Raw genomic sequence first — 23,092 nt, forward strand, 5'->3', positions numbered from 1 at the left:
ACTTTAAAATGCACCCCACTTCTGAAGCCTGATCCACTGCAACTGGGCAATAGGATTAAGAGTTTCCACTGTTGCCATCTGAAGTCTTCTTACTGAGCTAAGAGGATTCTTGCCTCCTTTTCTCCAGAGTCTTGAAATCTTTCATATTAGCATACTTTGGCCTATTCCTTCACTTACTGGAATACAGCTTCAAATAACTATATTCAAAAATGAATTATAATTCAAATCTGCTTTCTTAAAGGTTTTAAAAATATAAAATAACCTTTATGTTCTGGATTGTTGAGTTGAATATAGAGTTCTAAGAATTACTGTTTCTTGTATGAAAATCTTTTCCTTTTCTTCCAGCACCAGTGTTGAGCATTTGTTGTTTGTAGTCTTCTCGGTACTGTCAGTATAAATTGCTCTTGTTTTCTAAAAGCCCTGTGTGCACTTCCACAGGGACTAGAAGGGGCGTCAGATCCCCTGGAACTAGAGCTTTACATAGTCATGAGTGCCATGTGGGTTTCTGGACACTGAGCCTGGGTCCTCGGGAAGCGCAATCAGTGCTTTAACTGCTGAGCCTTTTCTTCAGCACCTGCGTTCTTTCTTAATAGGAGCCCTCTGCATCACACAGTTACTTCCCTGGGACAGAATTTATATCTCTTTTATTGGCTTTTACATTTCCCATTTCAAGTAAATAATGATTTTTGCTAATTTAATAATCTTTTCCAAATGTCCAGCTTGATCATTTTTATGTTTTCTTTTGGCAAGAACATTCAGCATGAGATGTGTACTTCCTCAGGTGTCTGAGTGGGTAGTACAGCACCATTCTCTGTGGCCAGTGGCGCGTAGCAGGTTTTCTAGAGCCTGCCCTGAGTAGATGAGACTTGGTGCTGTTGGTTGGTAGTTCCCTCTAGTACCTATCACTCCTTTCATTTTTCTGTGATTTTTGACTGTTTTAAAGAGGAATCATGTAATACCTCTTTCTCTTTCACTTCAGCTTCTTTTGCTTCATACAATGTCCTCAAGTTCGTTTGTGTTGCTGCATATTGCTGTGTTTTGTTCTAAAGCGGAATTATGTGTAGGTTTCCTCCTAGGAGCTTTACCATCACAGCTCTTCTATCTCAGCCATATATACTGACAGACATTCATATCTTATTTCACAGCTGTTTTGCAATAAGTGCAGTGAACGTGGAAAAGCTGTCTCTTCACCATCCCAATTTTAGTTCTTTGGGTAAATGTGCAGAAGTGGGTCATACAAGAATTGTGCTTGTAATTTTTTGAGGAATCAGTTTCCTCTAGTTGTTAGACATTCCTACCACCAATGAAGAAGGATTCAGTTTCTGTAAATTCTGGACCAGTTTTATTAATCGTCTATTTTAACAGCCTGTTCTGTTCTGTTCTGTTTATTTTTATATCACGCTATGGTTTGGTTTGCTTTTCTTTAATTGTTAGTGTGAACACCTTTCATATACCTGTATGTGTCGACTATTGTTAGTCATCTTGGGGAAATGTCTCTTTAAGCTGTAAGCTCTTTTCATAATTACATTTGTTTGGTTTTGTTTTCCTGTTTAGCTCTAGGAGTCCCTTGTGTATTCGGTGATTAATCTCTTCTCTCAATCTGTATGCTGCCTTTCACTCTGTTATTCCCTTTGCTCTGGAGACACAGCATGCATTTGGTTTGATATAATATTGTGTATTTTGCTTTTATTTGCCTCTGCTTTTAAAAACTGTGGTATCTTTGAAATCATTGTCAAGATCAGTGTCATGGAAATTTTCCCCTTTGTTTCCTCCTAGGAGTTTTACCGTCATAGGTCATATGTTTAAGTCTTTAATCCATTTGGAGAGTTTGGAGTTTTTTGTTTGTTTGTTTGTTTTGTTTTGTTTTGTTTTTTCTTTATAGGGATAAGTTCCTGCTGTGTAGCCCATCTGGCCTGGAACTTACACTTATCTTGCCTCAGCCTCCCAAGTGCTGGGATAGCAACATGAACTATGGAGCAATATCAAGATGAGTGTCATCACCGTTGTGTAGTGTTTAGTTCCACCACGTGTCAAAGAGCTTTGGCATCTCTTCCCTTTTGCCTTCCCTGTTCTTCTATCTTTTTAATAAAAATGCAGAAGTCAGCATGTAGGCTTTATAATTTGTAGAAATGAGATCTATCCCAATATAAAGCACTGTTCATCCACTGTTGTTCACATCTGTTACTAGTTGTGACTTTGCCTGTGTCTTCAACATCTAGCGCCTACTGGCAGATAATGACCAATTCATAACTGTTGAATTATATGTGACTCCAGTAAACCCAGGAAAACCATAGTTAATATTAGCTAGATGAATACTTTCTATGAGTTGATAAAAACACTAAAATTTCTTTACAAACTATTACTCATTTAACGTTGGGAAATAATTCACTAAGCAAACTTCAGTTACTATAGTAAATGAATCCTTGTTTCTATAGACATACCTCTCGGAAGAAAGCAACAGGCTTTGCTGCTGTTCATCAGCTGCTTACTGAACGCTGGCCTACAACACCAGTCAACCGGAGCCTTAGCGGCACAGCTACTGAGAGAAATATTGACTTTGAACTTGATATACGGGTTGAAATTGACAGTGGAAAATGTGTCCTTCATCCAACCACCCTTTTGCAGGAGCACGATGATATAAGCTTAAGAAGGTAAGAGTCTGGCTGGAAAATTTACATGGAATTCATTAGTTAGGAACATCGTTCAAGCCTGGCATGGTGGCGCACGCCTGTAATCCCAGCACTTGGGAAGCAGATGCAGGCAGATCTCTGTGAGTTTGGGACCAGCCTGGTCTACAAAGCGAGTCCAGGACAGCCAAGGCTACACAGAGAGAAACTCTGTCTCAAAAAACCAAAAAAAAAAAAAAAAAAGGAGGAGGAGAATAAAAGGAGAAACACTTTATATATCATGTATTACCATAAACTTTCCGCAGTCCAAAACTGCACATCTTAAAAGTAACTGATCATAGTTACAGTGGTCATTTGCATAACATAACAATTCTTTATAACAAATACATATTTTTTGGCAGTTAGAAGCGAATATCTGATTTAGAGTCTGGTAAATTTGTTAATTAAAATAAATGTATAGACTAGGGATTTTAGCTTAGTGGTAGAGCATGAACATGTTGTGTGAGCAGAAGATTTACTCCCCCGTAGTGTGCACACACTCATGCACAAAACACACACAAAGATGTAAGTAAAGATTCTTTGGAATATTTTCAACAAGCCTGAATTTCTGTCTTGCCTTTGTATTAATTGAATACATTTCTGTTTTAAAGAATTATGCAGGATGAAAGACTGGAAACAATTATGCAAATACAGCCTAGCTAAATGGAAATATTCAGGATATGACTGCAGGATTACTATTTGTTTCTGTCATTGACTAAATGATGTTGCAAACAGATTTGACATTAGATTGTGTGTGTGTTCTAGTGTAGACACTTGTGTGTGCTCTTGTGTGTGGAGGTCAGAATCAACCTGGAGTGTCACTCCTCAGATGCTGTGCAACTTTGTTTTATGAGACGCGGCCTTTCACCAGCCTGCAGCTCAGCAAGCAGGCCAAGCTGGCTGACCAGAGAGCCCGAAGTACCTTCCTGTCTGTACCTACCCAGCACTGTGATATAAGTGTGTTATTTTCCTGGGCTGCGAATCTCAAACTCAGGTCCTCATGGTTGCTGTTGGAAATGCTTTCCTGGCTGAGCCACTTCCTCAGCTCTTTCTTTGAATCTTTCTATCTTTATTTTTTTCTTTCCTGGTCAAAAAAAAAAATTATGAAAGTAAGATAACAGAAATATTGACAAGAATGGCAGAATGCTATCAGCTGTTGAAACAGATGATACAGATTCTCCATCCCATCCCCTTTATATTTTATATGTCTGAGTAAAGTCTTTTTATGGTCTGACAAATGAAATTTTTTATAAAATGAAAGAATAAAAAACACTTTAGGTAATTAGAGTATCCCATAAGTGTAATGATGATCTGTGAATGACTGGTAGGCCGTTTTAATTGACCCATAACAGAGTGTTATGTTTAGCCACATCTGGGTCATCCTATTGAACTTACAAAAGAATAAAAGGAACCATGCATACTTGTAACTCCAGCATTCGGGAGGTGGAGGCAGGATGCCTGATCTCTTTACCTTGACCCTGTCACAACCAAAGAGTAAACAAATGGAGACAGCGAGTTTGAAAGCATGCAACGTTATTATCACTCTTCCATGACATTAACCACTCTAACTAGAAGTTCTGTTCTTTCCTTTTTCAGCTTGTCAAACTATTGCTTTTCATTTACCGCATAAGTAAGTTTGCTTTGAAACAAGAGAAAAGTAAATATTTTTTAAAAAAATAATTAACACGCCCCCACCCTTTTTTTTTCTGTAGAAGTTATGATCGAAGTTCTAGGAGTTTAGATCAAGATTCTCCTTCAAAAAAGAAAAAATTTCAAACGAATTATGCTTCTACCACCCATTTAATGACTGGCAAGAAAGTACCATCATCTCTACAGACAAAGCCCAGCGACTTAGAGACAACAGTGTTTTACATTCCTGGAGTAGATGTAAAGGTAAAAACCTAATTGTCTACAATAAGAAACTAGACTACTAATAAGTGTTTATTTTCTACAAGATACTTTTCTTTTGCTTATTTAAATGGAACTTCCTGGTTTATCTTATGTAGCCATTGTCTGGACATGAGAGTATCTAATTGTGGCTTACCATAGTAGGCTTGCTAAACCTTGCCTAGTATAATTTCCTTAAGCAGTGATTTTTTTTTTTTTTTAGTTTCTAAAATTGTTGAATGTTATACTGTTAAGCTCAAACGGACTTTAAAGATGATCTGGATTGAGCTTTTTAATTCTAAAATGAAAAAGTCAGGTAGTTTCTAGAACCTCACAACTGACTTCTAAAGCTGAAGCTAAGTGTTCAGGCTCCTGAACCAGTGTTTCTCTGAACTACATCTTCTATGTGTCATGCTGTTTCCTCATCTGCAAATTTTGATTTTGATTTTTTTCTTATTACAGTTACATTATAATTCTAAGACACTAAAGACGGAATCACCTAATGCCTCCAGAGGATCTTCTTTGCCTAGAACACTCTCCAAAGAGTCCAAGCTGTATGGTATGAAAGATAATGCAGCACCTCCTCCTTCTCCTCCTTTACCTTGCACTGTCCAGAGCAAGACTAACACCTTACTTCCTCCCCAGCCCCCACCTATTCCCTCAGGTACTTAAGACACTACACTGCATTTTTGTCATGTTTTCCTGATTTTTAGTTAATCTGCTTGTTCTGTTGAGACTTTTTAATTCCTATGTTTAGGAAAGGACATAGACTTATCAGTAATGGCTATATATAATCCATATGTGAAAGTACGAGACGATTACTTTTAGACTCTCTTAAATTTTTATTAGATTAGAATATTTTTAGTAAATAAACCACACTTTTAGAACAACGTATATTTACCAAAGAGAAGTTCATGTGGTTTAAGTTTGGGCAATATGATCAGCTAGGGATCAAATTACACGTATACAAATACACTGGTATTATCTGCACTTATTAATTATCTGTTGTGAAACAACCCATTGCCCAAAACTTACAGCCTTAATCACAGTGCCTATTGATACACACACACACACACACACACACACACACACACACACACACAAGAGGACTTTGGTTTGATAAATCTCAACTCAAAATCTTTCATGAGATTTAAGTCAAGATGCTGGCTATGTCGCCTGACGAGACACTAGAAAGATCTTCCATCACATCCTAGTCATGTGACTGGTGCCCCATAGGGCCATGACCACTAGGTTAGGAGGGGTTTTTGTTGTTAGGTTTTTTTGTTGTTGTTGTTGTTCAGTTGGTTGGGGAGGGGTGTCTGGTTTTTGTTGTTGTTGTTGTTGTTTTGGTTTTTGAGACACGGCTTCTCTGTGTAGCCTTGGCTGTCCTTGACTTGCTTTGTAGACCAGGCTGGCCTTGAACTCACAGAGATCCACCTGCCTCTGCCTCCATAGTGCTGGGATTTAAAGGTGTGCGCCACCACAGGAGTATTTTTATAATGTTACAGTTAACACCCTTTGGGTGGAATGATCAAAAGAGAAGCTGATCAAGCCTGCAAATCTTAATAGCTTAGCTTTAAAAGCCACAGAGAACTACATTTACAGTGTCTTACTGTTACACAGACCATCGAGGACAGGAACTGAAGCTTAATGCCAGCAAGGATCATTGGAAGACATCTTGGAAATGGATATCATAGCACATGATTGATACTTTACACATGCATAAACACACACACACACACGAATTTCTAACATAGGGACTGTTAGAACTAGGCAAGGATTATTGAAGAGGTTTTATTTGGAAATTTCACATGATACACACACCCTTTAGTCAGTAAAGAGTTGTGATGATAGTGCCTAGAGCTAACCACTTTCCAATTGACAAAGCATAGCTAGATCCATTAAGAATGAGGCAGATACTAGTATTCCGCTTTAGAAATGGAGAAAGTTAGGGCTTGTAGACTGGAGGCATTTTCTTATATTTATACAACTAATGTTCAATTTGGGGATATAGCTAAGACTTTGTTAGGTGTTTTTATACGTTTTATGAAGCAGAAATAATTGATTAGGGAGAATGAAAGAGACATAACATCCTAAATAGAGGAGCATTGTCAGTGTGTACATACTAAGCATAGAAATCCAAAAGCACTGGGCACAGTGTCACGCACCTGTAATCCCAGCACTCAAGAAAGCAGAGGCAGGAGGATCACTGTGCGTCAAGGCCAGCCTGCTCTACAAAGAGAGTCCAGGGCAGCCAGGGTTACACAGAGAAACCCTGTCTTGAAGAAAAAGAAAAAAGGAATCCAAAAGCTGTGATATTTTTTTTCTTCCCATATTAGTTGAAATTTGCTATCTTTTTAAGTGAACAAATGGACTAACACCAGCCATAAAAGTATAAAGCTGGAAATTTGGAACATATTGTGTAACCTAGCACAAGTAAGAACAGCATGGCATTATAGGCTTTAGTGAACATATTGTGTAACCTAGCACAGGTAAGAACAGCATGGCATTATAGGCTTTAGTGACATATTGTGTAACCTAGCACAGGTAAGAACAGCATGGCATTATAGGCTTTAGTGACATATTGTGTAACCTAGCACAGGTAAGAACAGCATGGCATTATAGGCTTTAGTGACATATTGTGTAACCTAGCACAGGTAAGAACAGCATGGCATTATAGGCTTTAGTGAGCATATTGTGTAACCTAGCACAGGTAAGAACAGCATGGCATTATAGACTTTAGTGACATATTGTGTAACCTAGCACAGGTAAGAACAGCATGGCATTATAGGCTTTAGTGACATATTGTGTAACCTAGCACAGGTAAGAACAGCATGGCATTATAGGCTTTGGTGACATTAATACAGCATCTCTGTCACCCTATTTCTACTGTTTTCTCTCACCATCGTAGGAAAGTGCTTCACTTAATAAGCTGTCATACAATTCTAATTTCTCATTAACGTGCCATATTTTGTTGAGACATTTTACTGAATTCCGGTCATTGATTGACATTTATCAATATTGTAGCCAAAGGAAAAGGAAGTGGAGGAGTAAAAACAGCCAAGCTCTATGCCTGGGTAGCACTTCAGTCATTACCAGAAGAAATGGTTATTAGTCCTTGTCTATTGGACTTTTTGGAAAAGGCTCTGGAAACTATCCCAATTACTCCAATTGAAAGGAATTATACAGGTGAGTATTCTCCACATAGGCGTTCTAACTTTAGATCTTGTTTGTAGAATTTCTCGGTGCTGTTATACACTGTTATATATTGCATTATATAGCCAATATAGAACTGGAGAGGAGCTGGAGAAGTCATTGCATTCTTGTTTGCAGGTAAAGAACCCAAACGGTGGTGAAGCTATATGATTTTTTTTCGAAGATGCCCCTAGATAGTGGCAGTGTTAATGTGCATGTCCTGTTGTAATGTGTTCTTGCACTGGAACCTCCTTGTGGGCACAAGTGCTGCTCTCTGTGTGCAGTGTGTGATACGGTGGGAGAATTTAGTTGGGGGAAATGAACATGAGGTCTGAGTAGACCAGGATGTGTAGACTGACAGACTTCAGAGCAGCTCTCTGCTAGGGAGGTGTCTTATGCCAGTGCTAGCTAGAGATAGGGAGCTTCCGATGATTTGCCCTTGACATGATATAAAACTTGAAACTAAATATTTTAACAGCGGTCAGCTCACAAGATGAAGATATGGGACACTTTGAAATCCCAGATCCTATGGAGGAGTCAACAACATCCCTAGTGTCATCTTCAACGTCTGCTTACTCTTCCTTCCCTGTAGATGTTGTGGTTTATGTGCGAGTTCAGGTGATGTGTGTCATTTCTTCATAAAGGAAATACTTTATTTGAAATTTCAACATTATTTCCCTTCAAATTTTTTGAGTCACAATCTCATGAACGTTTGATATTTCTTCAACAGCTTAGAAGTTTTCTAAGTCCTGGGAAGTATATGTTAGAATTTGTATATATGTTTACTATTCTAAGCAGTTCCATAGACTAGGTGTTTTCCATTTTTGCTTTTCAATCTTCTATGAAAAAAATTAAAATATGTAAGTTTAAGCCATTTGAAAGCATCTTATCTCTTTATTAGTACAATAAGTACCCTTTGCTCTCACCATTGCACTTTCTGGACAGATTTACAGTATAAATAAGATACAATAGCACCTTTTATGGAGTTTGTATAAAAGTTAGGTAGTTTTTAAAATGTTTTATTCTTTAATGCAATCTTATTATCAATACACCTTTAGGAATATATATTATCCTTTTTTAATCCATCCGTTAAAGAGGATTAGAAAGATACCTGTATCTAAATTTCAAGCTCAGATTACCATTCGTACAAAATTTTTAAATCAATCTGTTTGAAAAAGAAAAGTTCTGGTGTCATCTGTTGCATGAATTTTCTACAGTAACAGTTTGGCCAAAAGATACTTAGTCTGATACTCTGAAGCTTTGTACTAGCTTATGTTAAAGGTCTGATGAAAATATACCAAGTATTCGAAGGTTTGTAAAAACCTTTGTTACTAACACAACAGTATTTTTAAGTGTTTTAGTATGAGATTACTTGCTTTAATAGATTTTATTATTAACAAAAGTAGTATGAAAATAAATATGTTTAAGGTTCTGAATTATCCAAATGTCAATGGGTCTTCAAATACTTAGCTTGTTGTAGACAAGATTTCAACTCTGTACCCCAGGCTGCCATATACCCTAGGTTGGCTTTGAACTTTGAATAATCCTCCTTCCGTAGATCCCCTGAGAGCAAGGTGAGCTTCTTTACTTCGAATATTTAGGTTCATAGAGATTGTACCATTCTGTTAATACATTTTGGTTCATATGTCATCCTTCTGCTTTTATAAGTTGTGGCATTAAGTTTAATTGCTTTTAAATATCAGATGATTAAACATAATACATTTGGTATATGTATATAAAAATGAAATTACATATAACTTTTAGATTCTAATATGAAATGTTTTAGCTATGCAGTTCCTAGAAATCCTTTACCCCTGCTTTCTACACTTTAGCCTTCACAGATCAAATTTAGCTGTTTGCCAGTGTCAAGAGTGGAATGCATGCTGAAGCTACCATCTCTGGACTTAGTGTTTTCTTCAAACCGAGGAGAGCTGGAGACTTTGGGGACTACATACCCTTTGGAGACCTTATCCCCTGGGGGTAATGCTCCTCAGAGTGGAGCAAAGGCCTCTGCTAGCAAAGCCGGAATGCCAGGTATAGAAATGTTAAGTCACCTGGTACAAAGCCTAATACTATTTTAAAATAAATTCTTAGTAGTTACTCATCTATATTTTAAGTAGATTTAGAAAGACAAAATATTAGAGAATTGTGACATTTGTAGGAAAGCAATATATAGTAGACCAAAGTTGTAAGTATTCTTCATGTGTTGGTAGAATGAGTCCCCTTTAATTAATATTTTTAGCTCAAGAGTAATTAGATAGATTGGAGTTTCAGCCTGCATGCCACTAGAAGCACTGTGATGAGAATGCTAACAATTCATGCTTTTGGATGTTTTGTGTCATGTTGAATTATACATTTTAAGAACAGTGGGTTTTACAAATAGAAAATAAGAGATATGCTTTTATGAAGATCTATATTTATCAAAATTTTGCCAAGTAGCACTTATGTTTTTAAATGATAAATTAGGTTGTCTACCTCATTTGTTTCATGAAGTTTTATTGTAAAGTACAGTTGAGGATTTTTTGATTTCTAGCGCTAAAAGCTCTGTGCCCATAAATCACATAGAAATTCAAATATAAATGAGAGCAAAATTGGCTTGTTTGAGTGGGAATTGACAGTAAAATTGAAATGTCATTAAAACAGATTCTTAACCAAGGACAGCAGATGCCTTTCATTATTGGGATTTCACAACTGAGAGACTTTAACTGGAAATGAGTGGGGAAACCACGAGCAGCTTGCAAATTTCTTGCCAATCTGAAAACTCTTCTTTCAGAATGAATTATTTGATCTAAAATGCTAGAAGTGTCAAGGTTGAATACATTAAAGCAAAAAATGTGAAATGAAATCCTAAACTCCAATATTAAGAGAAGCATGAAAGGCTTCAGATTTGGAAGGAACCACTCAGGGATCGGGTCTTGTGTTTTGTGCAGTTATCTTGAATTCAAAACTTTCCCCAAGTAGCCTTATGTGTCGCTTTTGAGAGAGAGCATATCAGTGCTTGTAGACTTCCTAGTGGCTCATGATATTGGGGTATCTCTTATTTGCAGGTTCATCAGGATTAGGCAGCCCACTTGGCCGAAGTCGACACAGCAGCAGTCAGTCGGACCTGACCGGCTCTAGCAGCAGCTCATCAGGCCTGAGCTTCACGGCATGCATGTCTGACTTCTCCCTGTATGTGTTTCACCCCTATGGTGCAGGGAAGCAGAAATCTACTGTTTCTGGTCTGACATCTGGATCAGGGGGACTAGGTATATTTCCTCGTTTGTGTTTTTTGCTACATTTTTTAAAAGCTTTCTTTTCTTAGACCATGTTACCTTAAATAATGAATATAAACCAGCATCAGAAGTTTGTATTTTCCCCTTTTGATAATATCTATTTTATAAGTAAAAATATGAAATAAGAAATTCAGATAAGCTGAGTATACAAGGATTTCAAACTTAAGAATGCTTGTTAAACGATATGTATAGCATACCATCAAAGATAGACAAGTTTTCTTATATTACATATTTAAATGGATTATCAAATTACTTTGTATAAACTTATAGTCCATAAAAAGTAAAATTTTAAAGTATGTAGTTTATGCTTGGTAATTTTAAATGAGATCATTAAACTGTCATTTAGTAAAACTAAATTTATGTTTTAAAGTTCAGGTCTCACTAATGAATATTTTTTACAGTCATACAAGTAAATAACTAGCTTTTGTTGCTTGGGTGAGCTTGTCAAAATTACAACTCATGTATGTGGGCTTCAACCTACCTAAACTGTTCTGAGAAATGATTATTTTGTCTAAATTTTCCCTAATTTAACTCCTTCCTTTTGACTGGTGGCATGTTACAGAATACTGGGTAATTTTCATTAACTAGTTGTCTGCATACACACACTTCTGTATGTACATATGCATACATATGGGCGTTTTTCTTCTTTTGGTTTTCTCAGGGAATGTGGATGAAGAACCCACTTCAGTCACTGGTCGAAAAGACTCACTGAGTATAAATCTTGAGTTTGTAAAAGTGAGCTTGTCTCGGATAAGGCGATCAGGAGGTGCCTCATTTTTTGAAAGTCAGTCTGTAAGCAAGTCTACAAGCAAAATGGACACTACATTAATCAATATATCTGGTATTCTATTTTATAGTTTTAAATGAATATACTATTGTTTTTAAACAATGACCTCTCCTTTTAATAGTAATTAAGTATTAAGTACACTAAACCTTCAGTGTAGTGATAAAGGAAAAAAGTTCAGCCCAACCTACAGGACTCTCAGATCAAACTACTAGTGTTAGATAGATATATATATATATATATACAAGGGCAAAACCTTGCCAAGTTAAAGAACAATTTCTTTTTTTTTTTTTTTTTTTTTTTGCCTCTTCTTCGTTATAAGTTCATAAAATTTGTGACTTTTTATGTGTTTCAAATTGAAGATGTTTACAACACTAAAAATGGGATGGGTAGCCTTAATAAACATTCTATTTTGTATTAATAGGTCTTAGCCATCCATTTGTTTCTTTGCATTATACCTTGAATACTTAAAATTAAATGCATATAACCGCCTTTGGAATTTAAGGTACTAAATGAAAACTTTAATTCATCAGTCTCAATAATATAGTATTTTCCCTTAACCTGATAATCATTTAGCAAACATCCTAAGCCTATGTTTTATAGTAAACTTTTCCCAGGTACCATGCTACATTAGTGGTGTGAACAGGCGTGAGTAATGCAAGTTCTTATATATGGACAAAATAATGATACCACACATTATTTCCTGGAGAATATCCTTGAAAGTAGCGTCATGATATTCTGTATTTTGTATCATAGAGGTATCAAAAAAGAGCGTACATTGGCTGCTATGGCTGAATCATTGTGATTAACCAAACACTTTATTGTACAGAATGGATGGGACAAGAGGGAAAAGTCCTGGCTAAAGGGAAAGGTGAAATAGATCAGGAACATATATGGTGGGCTCAGGTTGAACTGAAGGATCAGATTTTTTTACTTCAGATAGTGAGTGATTTTTAAAGAAATGGAATGATGCTTTGGATTGATATTTTAGAAAGCAAGTTGATGATACCACAAAAGATGGGAGTGAAACGATGCCTGAGAACATTGTTTAATCAGCAATAGTGAGTGAAAATCTGAATATAACAGTAAAAAGGAAAAGATGGGAATAGCTTCAAGATAAAAGAAGAAAATCTCCAGGTTGCATAAGCAGTAGGAGAGGACAAGCAGTGGCTTTGAGCTTACATGATTGGGAGGGAAGTGGTTGAAACCATTAACTTAAATAACTATAAACAAACTAAAGTGAGAATGATCGTAGATCTGTCAGTGGGTCAGCTGGCCACCAGGCCTAGGTGTGTGGGCTCAGACACTGTGTCCTTGAAGTCATTGGCATGCCACTCTAAAGAGAAAGGTGGCAGAAGGGGAGTGATGCCAAAACAGAGCCCCTGAAGGCAGCCAGAGAGTGCTTTTCCTGTGAAAGCTTCTACCCTGGAACAAGGCAGGAAGTGAGTTCTCCCTTCCACACAGCTATGTGGTTTGCAATTGCCTTTGTGCAAGTTCATATCCCAGCTCCTACTGTTGACTTATTTCCAAATTTGAGTGGAGCCCTGTGTTACCCTGAAAGCCTGTTATATAACTAATCTATAGACTCTCTCTGATAACTGTGACAAAGCAATAGTAGAGCCCAAACTTGCGATCTCCTCAAGAAAAGGACACAGTGCACTATTTCTGTGATTTGAAAAAGACATAAAGTCACTCATTAAATACAATGTATCCTGGTATTTTACGGTTTAGAACAGTAGATAGAGTCAGCTCTGTAACACCATGTCTGAAAACTGAAGTTTGAAGTTTTAAAAGTCTTTTCTCAGCTCTAACAAACTTTATTTCTGCATCAGCTGTTTGTGATATAGGGTCTGCTTCATTTAAGTATGATATGCGCCGACTCAGTGAAATCCTGGCATTTCCAAGAGCCTGGTATAGGAGAAGTATTGCAAGGCGCCTGTTCCTTGGAGACCAAACTGTAAATTTGCCAAGTAAGCTTGTTATGTAATAATTATATTTCTTTTAATTTGCGTTAAAGAAAACAAGATCCTTGATAATAACATAAATTTTGACTTACTTTGTAATCTATACCATACAATTCATTCGTTTGTTCAAAAGAATGTTGAGTCCCTCTAGTGGCAAGCACTGGGCATGCTGAACAGACAAATGCCTTACCCTTATGAAGATTACCTCCTCACCAACCAACATTTTATTCTATAATTAATTTACTCTGTACTCCTTGTAAATTAGTTAAAGCATAGAGAAATGAAAATATTGAAGGCATACTACCTGTTTTTCCTCCATCTCTTTCTCAATCTTAGACAATGTCATAGGTATTGTTACGTTGAGCTGAAGAATTGTGGAAGTGAAGAGTACAGTTGGCCTGATACAGTGGAAAATGTAAAAAATTCTCACAAGCGGGTCTATTGGTTCCCTTTAATGGAACAAAAATATCTGTTTTGCCCTTCTCGTACCGTTTCTGCTAGAATTAAATAAAATACTGAACTGTTGCCAGACATAGTTGTGCAAGCCTGTAATCCCAGGGGGCCGAGGCAGGTGGATCTCTGTGAGTTCGAGGCCAGCCTGGTCTATAAAGTGAGTCCAGGACAGCCAAGGCTACACAAAAAGCTTTCTTTCTTTCTTTCTTTCTTTCTTTCTTTCTTTCTTTCTTTCTTTTCCTCTTTCTTTCAGATTTATTTATTTATTTTTGTATACAGTGTTCTGCCCCTATGAACGCCTGCGCATCAGAAGAGGCCACCAGATTTCATTATAGATGGTTGTGAGCCACCATGTGGTTGCCGGGGAGTAAACTCAGGACCTTTGGGAGAGCAACCAGTGCTCTTAACCTCTGAGCCATCTCTCCAGCCCCAAGAAACCCTGTTTCAAAACAAAACAAAAACACTGAACTGGTCTTTGCAAGTTATTTACTGCCATTCAGTAGCCAAATAGAGAAGTGGAAGGAAAATGCCATGTAGTTAGAAATCATGTCTGAGTGAAAGAACTTGTATCACTTAATGTGCCTATCTGTGACTTTTATTTTGTTTTGCCTCTACTGTTGTACTAGCCTCTGGTCCAGGGACTCCTGATTCCATTGAAGGCGTGAGCCAGCACCTTTCTCCTGAGTCATCAAGGAAAGCTTACTGCAGAACCTGGGACCAGCCAAGCCAGTCAGCCTCTTTCACCCATATGCCTCAGTCGCCCAATGTGTTCAGTGAGCATATGACCAACAATACCATGTCACCAGGGACAGCAGCGCAGAGCCTCAAGTCCCCAGCTTCTATAAGATCAAGGAGTGTGTCAGACTCTTCAGTTCCTCGGAGAGGTAACTGCTCTTTTTCTGTTGTCCTTGGGCTTATGCCTCAGTGTATTAAAATGACTGATAAGTTCTTGGTATAACCAAGGCTAAAGTTTAATGAGCAGTGATGCCAGGTTCCCAGCCGGTGCCTCCGTTTCAGCATGCCCCTGCCTTTGAGACTTCTATTTGGCTGAAGCAGTTTTGGGTTTTCTCTCTTATGAAAAAAATCCTAGGGTGATGAATTTTCTTTGCAACTATATCTCAAGCTCTATGCCTTGTACACCTAAGCTCCCTCATCTCACCTGTTTTAGAAGCAATGTGGCTACTATTAGCATTTGGTTTCACACAATATCATGTTTTAGCTCATAGAAACTAGTGGGTTATACTTTGTAATAAGCCTTGTTTTGTATGCATAAATACGCATTTGGTTTTTCTGCCTTTAGATTCAATTTCAAAAACATCAACACCTGTTAATAAAGCAAACAAAGCAGCAAGCCAGCAAGGAACTCCATGGGAGACACTTGTTGTGTTCGCTATCAACTTGAAACAACTAAACGTTCAAATGAATATGAGTAATGTCATGGGAAATACAACGTAAGCTATTCAGATAAAAAATGTATCTAATAGCATTTAAGTGTTTTTTATAGTGTTATAAAGCAGGTCAAACCCTTTTAAATGTAGATCTTTGAGACAATAAATAAGTGAAAGGTTGTAAACGTTTTGTTCTGAAAATGGCTTAATTGTAAGGACACTGAATACAAACAACATGAAGCACATTCCCAAGGGAAGATTATAAAAGGAAATAGGATTATTTCCTAGCTGTAACACTTAATTGGTTTTAATATTCAAACATCTGCCACATAGTTTTTAGTTCAAATATGTGTTGAGCTGGGTATGGTGGGTGTATGCCAGTCATCGCAGCACTCGGGGGCTGAGATAGAATCATCTGAGTTCCAGTGTCGTCAACACAGTGAGAGCCTGACGCAAAAAGGAGGAAAGATTTCATTGTCAAGGGGATCTTCTCCTTAATAATCTGATTTAGCTACTGTTTTTAATTCATGACATTACCAGCCACTTATCTAACAACTTTTTCCCTCCTTTTAGTTGGACAACTAGTGGTTTGAAAAGCCAAGGCCGACTTTCTGTAGGAAGTAACCGTGATCGAGAGATTAGCATGTCTGTTGGCCTGGGAAGGTCACAGTTAGATTCCAAAGGAGGAGTAGTTGGTGGAACCATTGATGTCAATGCTTTGGAGATGGTTGGTATGTTGGAATTTTACAGATTACTACTGTAACTTCAAGCATTATGTTGGGGAAAAGAAGTTTTAGAAAGTTGAATTTGGTAAGTTTTTCATGAATATTTCTAAGGAAAATAATTGTTTCTATTTTAGCTCACATTTCTGAACATCCAAATCAGCAACCCAGCCACAAAATACAGATTACCATGGGTTCTACTGAATCTCGAGTTGATTACATGGGCTCAAGTATCCTCATGGGTATATTCAGTAATGCTGACCTTAAGCTTCAGGACGAATGGAAAGTCAACTTATATAATGCCTTGGATTCAAGCATGACTGATAAAAGGTATTTATTAGGATGCTCCCTTCTGAAAACTCTATGTGACTGCCCTTAACATTTTTTAACATTCAGGGATGAGAGTAGTTCATTTTTTTCTCCAGACTGATTTTATATTGTACAACTAATATAAATGAAAAGCTGGGCAAGGGGGATAGTTATTCTTGCATTATTTATATCTTCTCTGAAATTTATGATACAAATTCTGTTTCATGCTCTAGTGAGATTTTTGTGCATGGAGATTTGAAGTGGGATATTTTTCAAGTAATGATATCAAGATCAACCACACCAGACCTGATAAAAATAGGAATGAAGCTCCAGGAGTTCTTCACGCAACAGTTTGATACCAGCAAACGAGCTCTGTCGACCTGGGGCCCTGTTCCTTACCTTCCACCCAAGACAATGACCAACAACCTGGAGAAAAGCTCACAAGAGCAGTGTAAGAGTGAGAGTTCAACATTGATACAGTCTTTATCTTCCTCGTGTAGCACACTTACATGACATACTTAGAAAATATCCTGTGGGTTCTCCATCCCATCCACTCAGCAGAAGCTGACTGTGCTCCTAGTAATGGCACCAGCTGCCCCTTGGGAAGGTATTACTTTTTATCCCTCCACCACAGCTTACCTGCAGCGTGCCTGCTCCATTTGTGGCATGAGCTGAGGAGGTAGAATTACTGAGTCCGTCTATTATTAGCTTGTGTTTACTAAGCAATAACTATATGCTTCGGTACTTCTCTAAGCACAAGAATTGCAAGATAATGAATGTCCCAACCTCATGAACCTTATATTCAAGTAGAAGATGGAGACTATAATTAAATACATAAATGACATGGTTTCATGTAGATTGAATTAATTATTTAAAAACAAAGCAAAGGAAGGATATAAAGAAGGCTAAAGTGAAAGAATGGCTGCTTCAGGGAAGATGATCAGGGAAGCCTTTCTGAAGTGACATGCTTTTAGAAATGAGTCAGTGGCTAAAATAACTGAGCTAAGACAGGAGGGAAAGTTCTAGGCAGAGGGCCATGGAGGTCTAAAGCTCCCGCTGATCCTCATAAAGTGGCTAATTTGAGAATGGGTGCTAGATCTGGTGGCATAGTTCTCTAATCTTAACTACTTAAGAAGCTGAGGCAGGAGAATCACAAATTCAAGTCCAGCTTGGACAGTGTAATGTAAGACCCTATCTCAGAGTGAAATGGTCACAGTGGTCTGTAGATAGGGCCATGTCTGACATGTTCTCAAAGGATGGGGTTTGAGGGGGAATGAGAGAGTCATTAGTAGCCTGTGACCAGAGCAGAGTGATCACTAAGAAAAATACTGCACATTAACTCAGGTATTAGCCACAATAAGGTTTTTAATATGATGAGTTAAGTATTGTAGAGTCTTTAAGAGATTTGGTATTATTTGGTTTACCTTGTCTTAAAATACTCCTTTTCAGAACATCACCATGGCTACTGGGTGGAGAACAGTCTGCATAGGCAGTTAGGAATGGGCACAAGGAGGACATTGTGAGAGTCCAGACTAGACATGATGGCACCTTGGGTACCTAGGGTGACAGTGGTAAATGTGATGAACAGTAGGCAGAATGACAGCAACTCTTAATTGGTTTGGTTTGTTTGTTTGTTTGGTCTTTTGATACAGGGTCTCTCTACATAGCCCTAGCTATCCTGGAACTGACTATGTAGATCAGGCTGGCTTCAAACTTAAAGAAATCCGCCTACACCTGCTTCTCAAGTGCTGGGATTGAAGGCATGCACCACTGCACCTGACCTAACTCCATAATTAATTTTTTATCATAGAAATAGTGTGTATACATTGAAAGCAAGCTAGAAAATATAAACAAAAGTGAAGCATCATATTCCTGCCTCAGAATCATCACAGTGACACAGCTTATAGCTTGCACATAGACATTTTTCTACATATTTGTATGTTTGCTTGTTGGTTTTGTTTTTTAAGACAGGGTTTCTCTGTATAGCTCTGGCCTTCCTGGAACTGTATAATTTTTTTTTTTAAACCAAAGTACCACCTACCCTTTCCCACACTCCAGCTTTCTACTTTGCCAGTATCTCTGTCTTCCAAGGAATATTCAAACTTCATGACTGACCCACAAATATCAAGTAGTTTGTCCAAACCAGAGCTTAAATCTGGTTGTTATCTATCTTACTCTCCTTTAGTTTGGCATAGTGCCTTCTTGTATGGGTGCACTTATGAAAGACTTAGTCAGTTGTCTACAGGACACTTACTCTTCTCAGTGACTTCTTTGTGGTGTCATTGTCTTATCCTTTCAGGCCTTTATATTCCATATAAACACTATTATTATTATTAGCAAGTATATGTAAATTGTGGTGCTGAACAAAGTGTATGCTTTATTTTACAAAGTCCTTGTCAAGAGAAACAGTCAACAGATTTAGAGAATTATTTTTAAAAAGTGTGTGTGTGTGTGTGTGTGTGTGCGCGCGCGCCAGCATGATCCTTGGTAGTGCTGAGATAAACATGACAAACAGGCAAAAGGAAAATTACTGGAATAAGTGAAAAGAATCTAAATCTGAATTATGTGAATTATTAGCACTTCTCAAACATTTAACACCTAGAAATCTATATTTTGAAAATGCTAAGGAATGAACTCAACTTTGCACAAGCCAAGGAGATGCTCTGTCACTAAGAGTCCTCAGCCCAAGAAATTATTTGAAAAGCAGATCTGATACAGTACATAGTGAGTGGATTTAACAAAGGCGTGGTCATACATGCCTTTAATCCAAGCACTCAGGGCAGCAGAGGCAGGTGGATCTCTGTGAGTTCGAGGCCAGCCTGGTCTACAAAGTGAGTCCAGGACAGCCAAGGCTACACAGAGAAACCCTGTCTCAAGAAACAAAAACAAAACAAAAAAAGAATGTGAAATTCTAAGAAGTTCCTAGAATGGTGCTGGTCCTCTGAGCTCACTTGAAGTAGGAGAGAAAGAAACATAAAACCCCTCACTTCTTTTTTTGTTCTTTGTTTTGTTTTGTTTTGTTACCTATGAAAAGTTGATAGATAATTGCTTTATTTATTGTTGTGTAGAAATTGTGTAAAATGCCATACAAGCTCTTTCTAATTCAGTCAGCATTATAAATGTACGGTTCATGAGAGTTGTGAACATTATAAAGTTAATACCTTCCCACACTGTGTTCATCCTTAGGCAACAGCTCTTCTTAGTGTTTACTGAACAATAGCTTAACATCCTCCATTTTTTCTACTCAGCATTGTAGTCACTTTTAACGCTTTTGCCCTGTTTGGGATACTTGAGACAGTTTATGACAGATGTTTCTTGGTTCTCTTGTAGTGCTCGATGCTGCACACCATCGACATTGGCCTGGGGTTTTAAAGGTGGTGTCTGGATGCCACATATCCTTATTTCAGATTCCATTACCAGAAGATGGGATGCAGTTTGGAGGATCCATGAGCTTACATGGAAATCATATGACCCTGGCTTGTTTTCATGGTCCAAATTTCCGTTCAAAATCCTGGGCCCTTTTTCATTTAGAAGAACCAAATATTGCCTTTTGGACTGAAGCTCAGAAAATCTGGGAAGATGGTAAAGTGACACATTTTCAGTTTTGTTTTTTGTTTTGTTTTATTTTTATTCTTTGCTGTCTTCTAGCATGATCATAAATGATTTAAGTAATTTTCTTTCTTTGATATTTTGTGTGTTAAATTTTGAGTGTGTGTGTGCGCGTGTGTGTGTGTGTGTGTGTGTGTGTGTATGATATGTGCATATGTATGAGTGAAGGCATGTGCATCCCACAGTGTACATATGGAAGTAAAAGGACAGCCTGGCTATCAGTCCTTCCCTCCACCTTGTTTGAAAGTATGACTGGCCATGTGCTTCCAGGGACTCTCTCCTGTGTCCACCTCAGATCTTAGCATATGAGCCCTGGGATGAGAGACACACTCTACTGTTGGCAGCTTCATCAAGCTTAGGGCCTCATGCTTGCACAACAAATGCTCTACATACTGAGCCATCTCCCTGACCTCCCTTGTGCTTGTGTTTGTTTATAATTATTTATTTTGGTAGAGACACATTTGTGGTATAGCACACATGTAGGCATCAGAGGACAACTTGAGGAGTTGGTCCTCGGTTTCCATCTCGTGGGTTGAAGTCAGGTTGTCAGGCTTGGTAGCAAGTCCTTTATCTCCTGAATCATCTCACCAGGCCCTTCTGCGTGTTTTTATTGGTGAAATCGATCACGATTTGTTATCCTGTACCTAATAGATCAGGGAGCTCATTGCTTGTGAGTCAGTATCTATAAAGTCTCGACTTGTTAAAGAAACATCTAAACATTATCTGTGTTTAGCTTTAGTTATATATGTTACTCTGAAGCCACAGTTATTTTCTTAGATATAAATACAATTTATCACTTTCAGAAACATGCTTTTCTTGGATTATAGGCTCTAGTGATCACTCTACATACATTGTTCAAACTTTGGATTTTCACCTGGGTCATAATACCATGGTCACCAAACCATGTGGTGCTCTGGAAAGTCCTATGGCAACAATAACCAAGATAACGAGGCGTCGCCATGAAAACCCACCCCATGGAGTGGCAAGTGTGAAGGAATGGTTCAACTATGTCACTGCCACAAGGAACGAAGGTCAAGTATTTAGCCTTTGTAGGACTTATTTTGTTTCTTTTTCTATTTTGAGTCATGTGGGCTTTTAAAATTCAAATAGAGGTCAAGTGTTCATGTCTTAATACAGTTCTCATGTATTTATGTTGATACAAAAAAAAGTGGTTATTTCATACAGGATCAAAAACTTGGTGGCACAGCATTTTATATGCTCAGATTATTCTAGACATAAATGAAACCATCCTAAATAAATTGATTTTAAATAAATAAAATTAAGTTTGTTTTATAACATTTGGGAAATATTTTAGAAGATACTGAAAAACATGTTTTGTAGTTATTATAAAAATTGGTCATTTGGGAAATGTATTATACAGCTAACTAACAGAATGCCAAAAATGTAAGATTCTACTTACCTGGAGTAAAATTTTAGTAATGTTCACCCTACTGATTCCTATCTTTAAAGAAATGCTTTTGATGAATTTTTCATCTATTAGACTGCTTCTGGGGTAATTTGCCAGGTCGCTTTTTCGTGATTGCTTTCAGTTTACATATGTAACATTGACTTTTATCAATCATTGGTATTTGGGAAAGCTGACTAGATTAAGATATGTTGAATGTTTTACTTAAAAATGGCCTTTCTAAATGAAAAAAAAATTATTTGTACCATGTGATTTTAGAGTAGCTTTCAGAATAGATACTATAGATGGGTAAAAATATGTTAAGAATCATAGAATGTAAGAGTAAATTAAACTGTGGCCTAATTTGACTTTTTTACATTTGAAATAGAGTTGTTGTTGTTGTTGTTGTTGTTGTTGTTGTTGTTGTTGATTTTAAAGATTGTTTTTCAGCTGGGATATTTGAGGGAACTGTTTGTGAATCTACAGCAATAATCTTCACAGCTATAGAGTAGTCATATGTTTTGAAAAATAAGAACTACATTATTTCAAGGATCAGAATAATATTTAGTCTTCAACCTAATAGACCAACTTAAGACATGATTAAAATTGAGAATAATAGTCACATTAAAAACTGGAGAAACCAAAACTAGTAGGTATTGGGTTTATCCAAAATTCATACTACAAAGTTGTGGTGTTGACACCAATAATGTATACATGCACATTTCTTCTTAATATGATTATTTCCAACTTGTAAAGTCATAAGAGTTTGCTATATTATAGTGTCTTTTTTTTTCTTTTTTCTTTAAAAAATTTATTCAGATTACATCCCATCGCTTGTATCTTCCCGTTTATTATAGTGTCTTTAAAGCCACACTTTGAATAACTTACTTAAATCTATTACTCTGGAGTCACAATTATTTGCCTGCATCTAAATAGAGTTTATCACTTTTAGAGACAAACTTTTATTTTTTTGTCACTAGGCTCTAATACTCATTCTACCTACATTATTCAAATGCAGTGTGATGACAGTGCCCTTTGGCTTAACTTAACCCTTTCTGTTTTATGCATGTAGAGTTAAACTTACTTCGTAATGTTGATGCTAATAACACGGAGAACAGTACTACTGTGAAGAATTCTAGTTTGTTGAGTGGATTCAGAGGAGGTTCTAGCTACAACCATGAAACAGAGACTATCTTTGCCTTACCAAGGATGCAGCTTGAATTTAAATCGATTCATGTTCAAGAACCACAGGAGCCTTCATTACAAGGTATGTGAGAAAAATCTCTAGTCTTAACAGTTACTAAGAAAATTCTAAAGAAAATTCAAACTAGCTGGGCAGGGTGGCACACGCCTTTAATCCCAACACTCCAGCATTCAGGAGGCAGAAGCAGGCGGATTGATGTGAGTTCAAGGCCAGCCTGGTCTACAAAATGAG

At 37.4% G+C, this 23,092-nt stretch overlaps 1 protein-coding gene across 2 annotated transcripts in view; it reads left to right on the forward strand.

Moving 5' to 3' along the window:
• The window catches only part of Bltp1 (bridge-like lipid transfer protein family member 1), a 174,508-nt gene that overhangs the window by 141,595 nt on the left and 9,821 nt on the right, over window positions 1–23,092 (forward strand). For both annotated transcript variants that reach the window (XM_051157074.1, XM_051157075.1), the window contains 17 exons: window positions 2,436–2,651; window positions 4,379–4,559; window positions 5,016–5,217; window positions 7,581–7,742; window positions 8,227–8,366; window positions 9,581–9,782; window positions 10,796–10,996; window positions 11,685–11,864; window positions 13,640–13,777; window positions 14,851–15,108; window positions 15,525–15,675; window positions 16,186–16,343; window positions 16,472–16,664; window positions 16,877–17,094; window positions 19,974–20,225; window positions 21,080–21,283; window positions 22,730–22,924. In XM_051157074.1, the coding sequence (XP_051013031.1) occupies window positions 2,436–2,651; window positions 4,379–4,559; window positions 5,016–5,217; window positions 7,581–7,742; window positions 8,227–8,366; window positions 9,581–9,782; window positions 10,796–10,996; window positions 11,685–11,864; window positions 13,640–13,777; window positions 14,851–15,108; window positions 15,525–15,675; window positions 16,186–16,343; window positions 16,472–16,664; window positions 16,877–17,094; window positions 19,974–20,225; window positions 21,080–21,283; window positions 22,730–22,924 (3,251 nt within the window). The remainder of the gene's footprint in view (window positions 1–2,435; window positions 2,652–4,378; window positions 4,560–5,015; window positions 5,218–7,580; window positions 7,743–8,226; window positions 8,367–9,580; window positions 9,783–10,795; window positions 10,997–11,684; window positions 11,865–13,639; window positions 13,778–14,850; window positions 15,109–15,524; window positions 15,676–16,185; window positions 16,344–16,471; window positions 16,665–16,876; window positions 17,095–19,973; window positions 20,226–21,079; window positions 21,284–22,729; window positions 22,925–23,092) is intronic.

This window comes from Acomys russatus, chromosome 15, assembly GCF_903995435.1.
Source record: "Acomys russatus chromosome 15, mAcoRus1.1, whole genome shotgun sequence".
NCBI classification, from domain to species: Eukaryota; Metazoa; Chordata; class Mammalia; order Rodentia; family Muridae; genus Acomys; species Acomys russatus.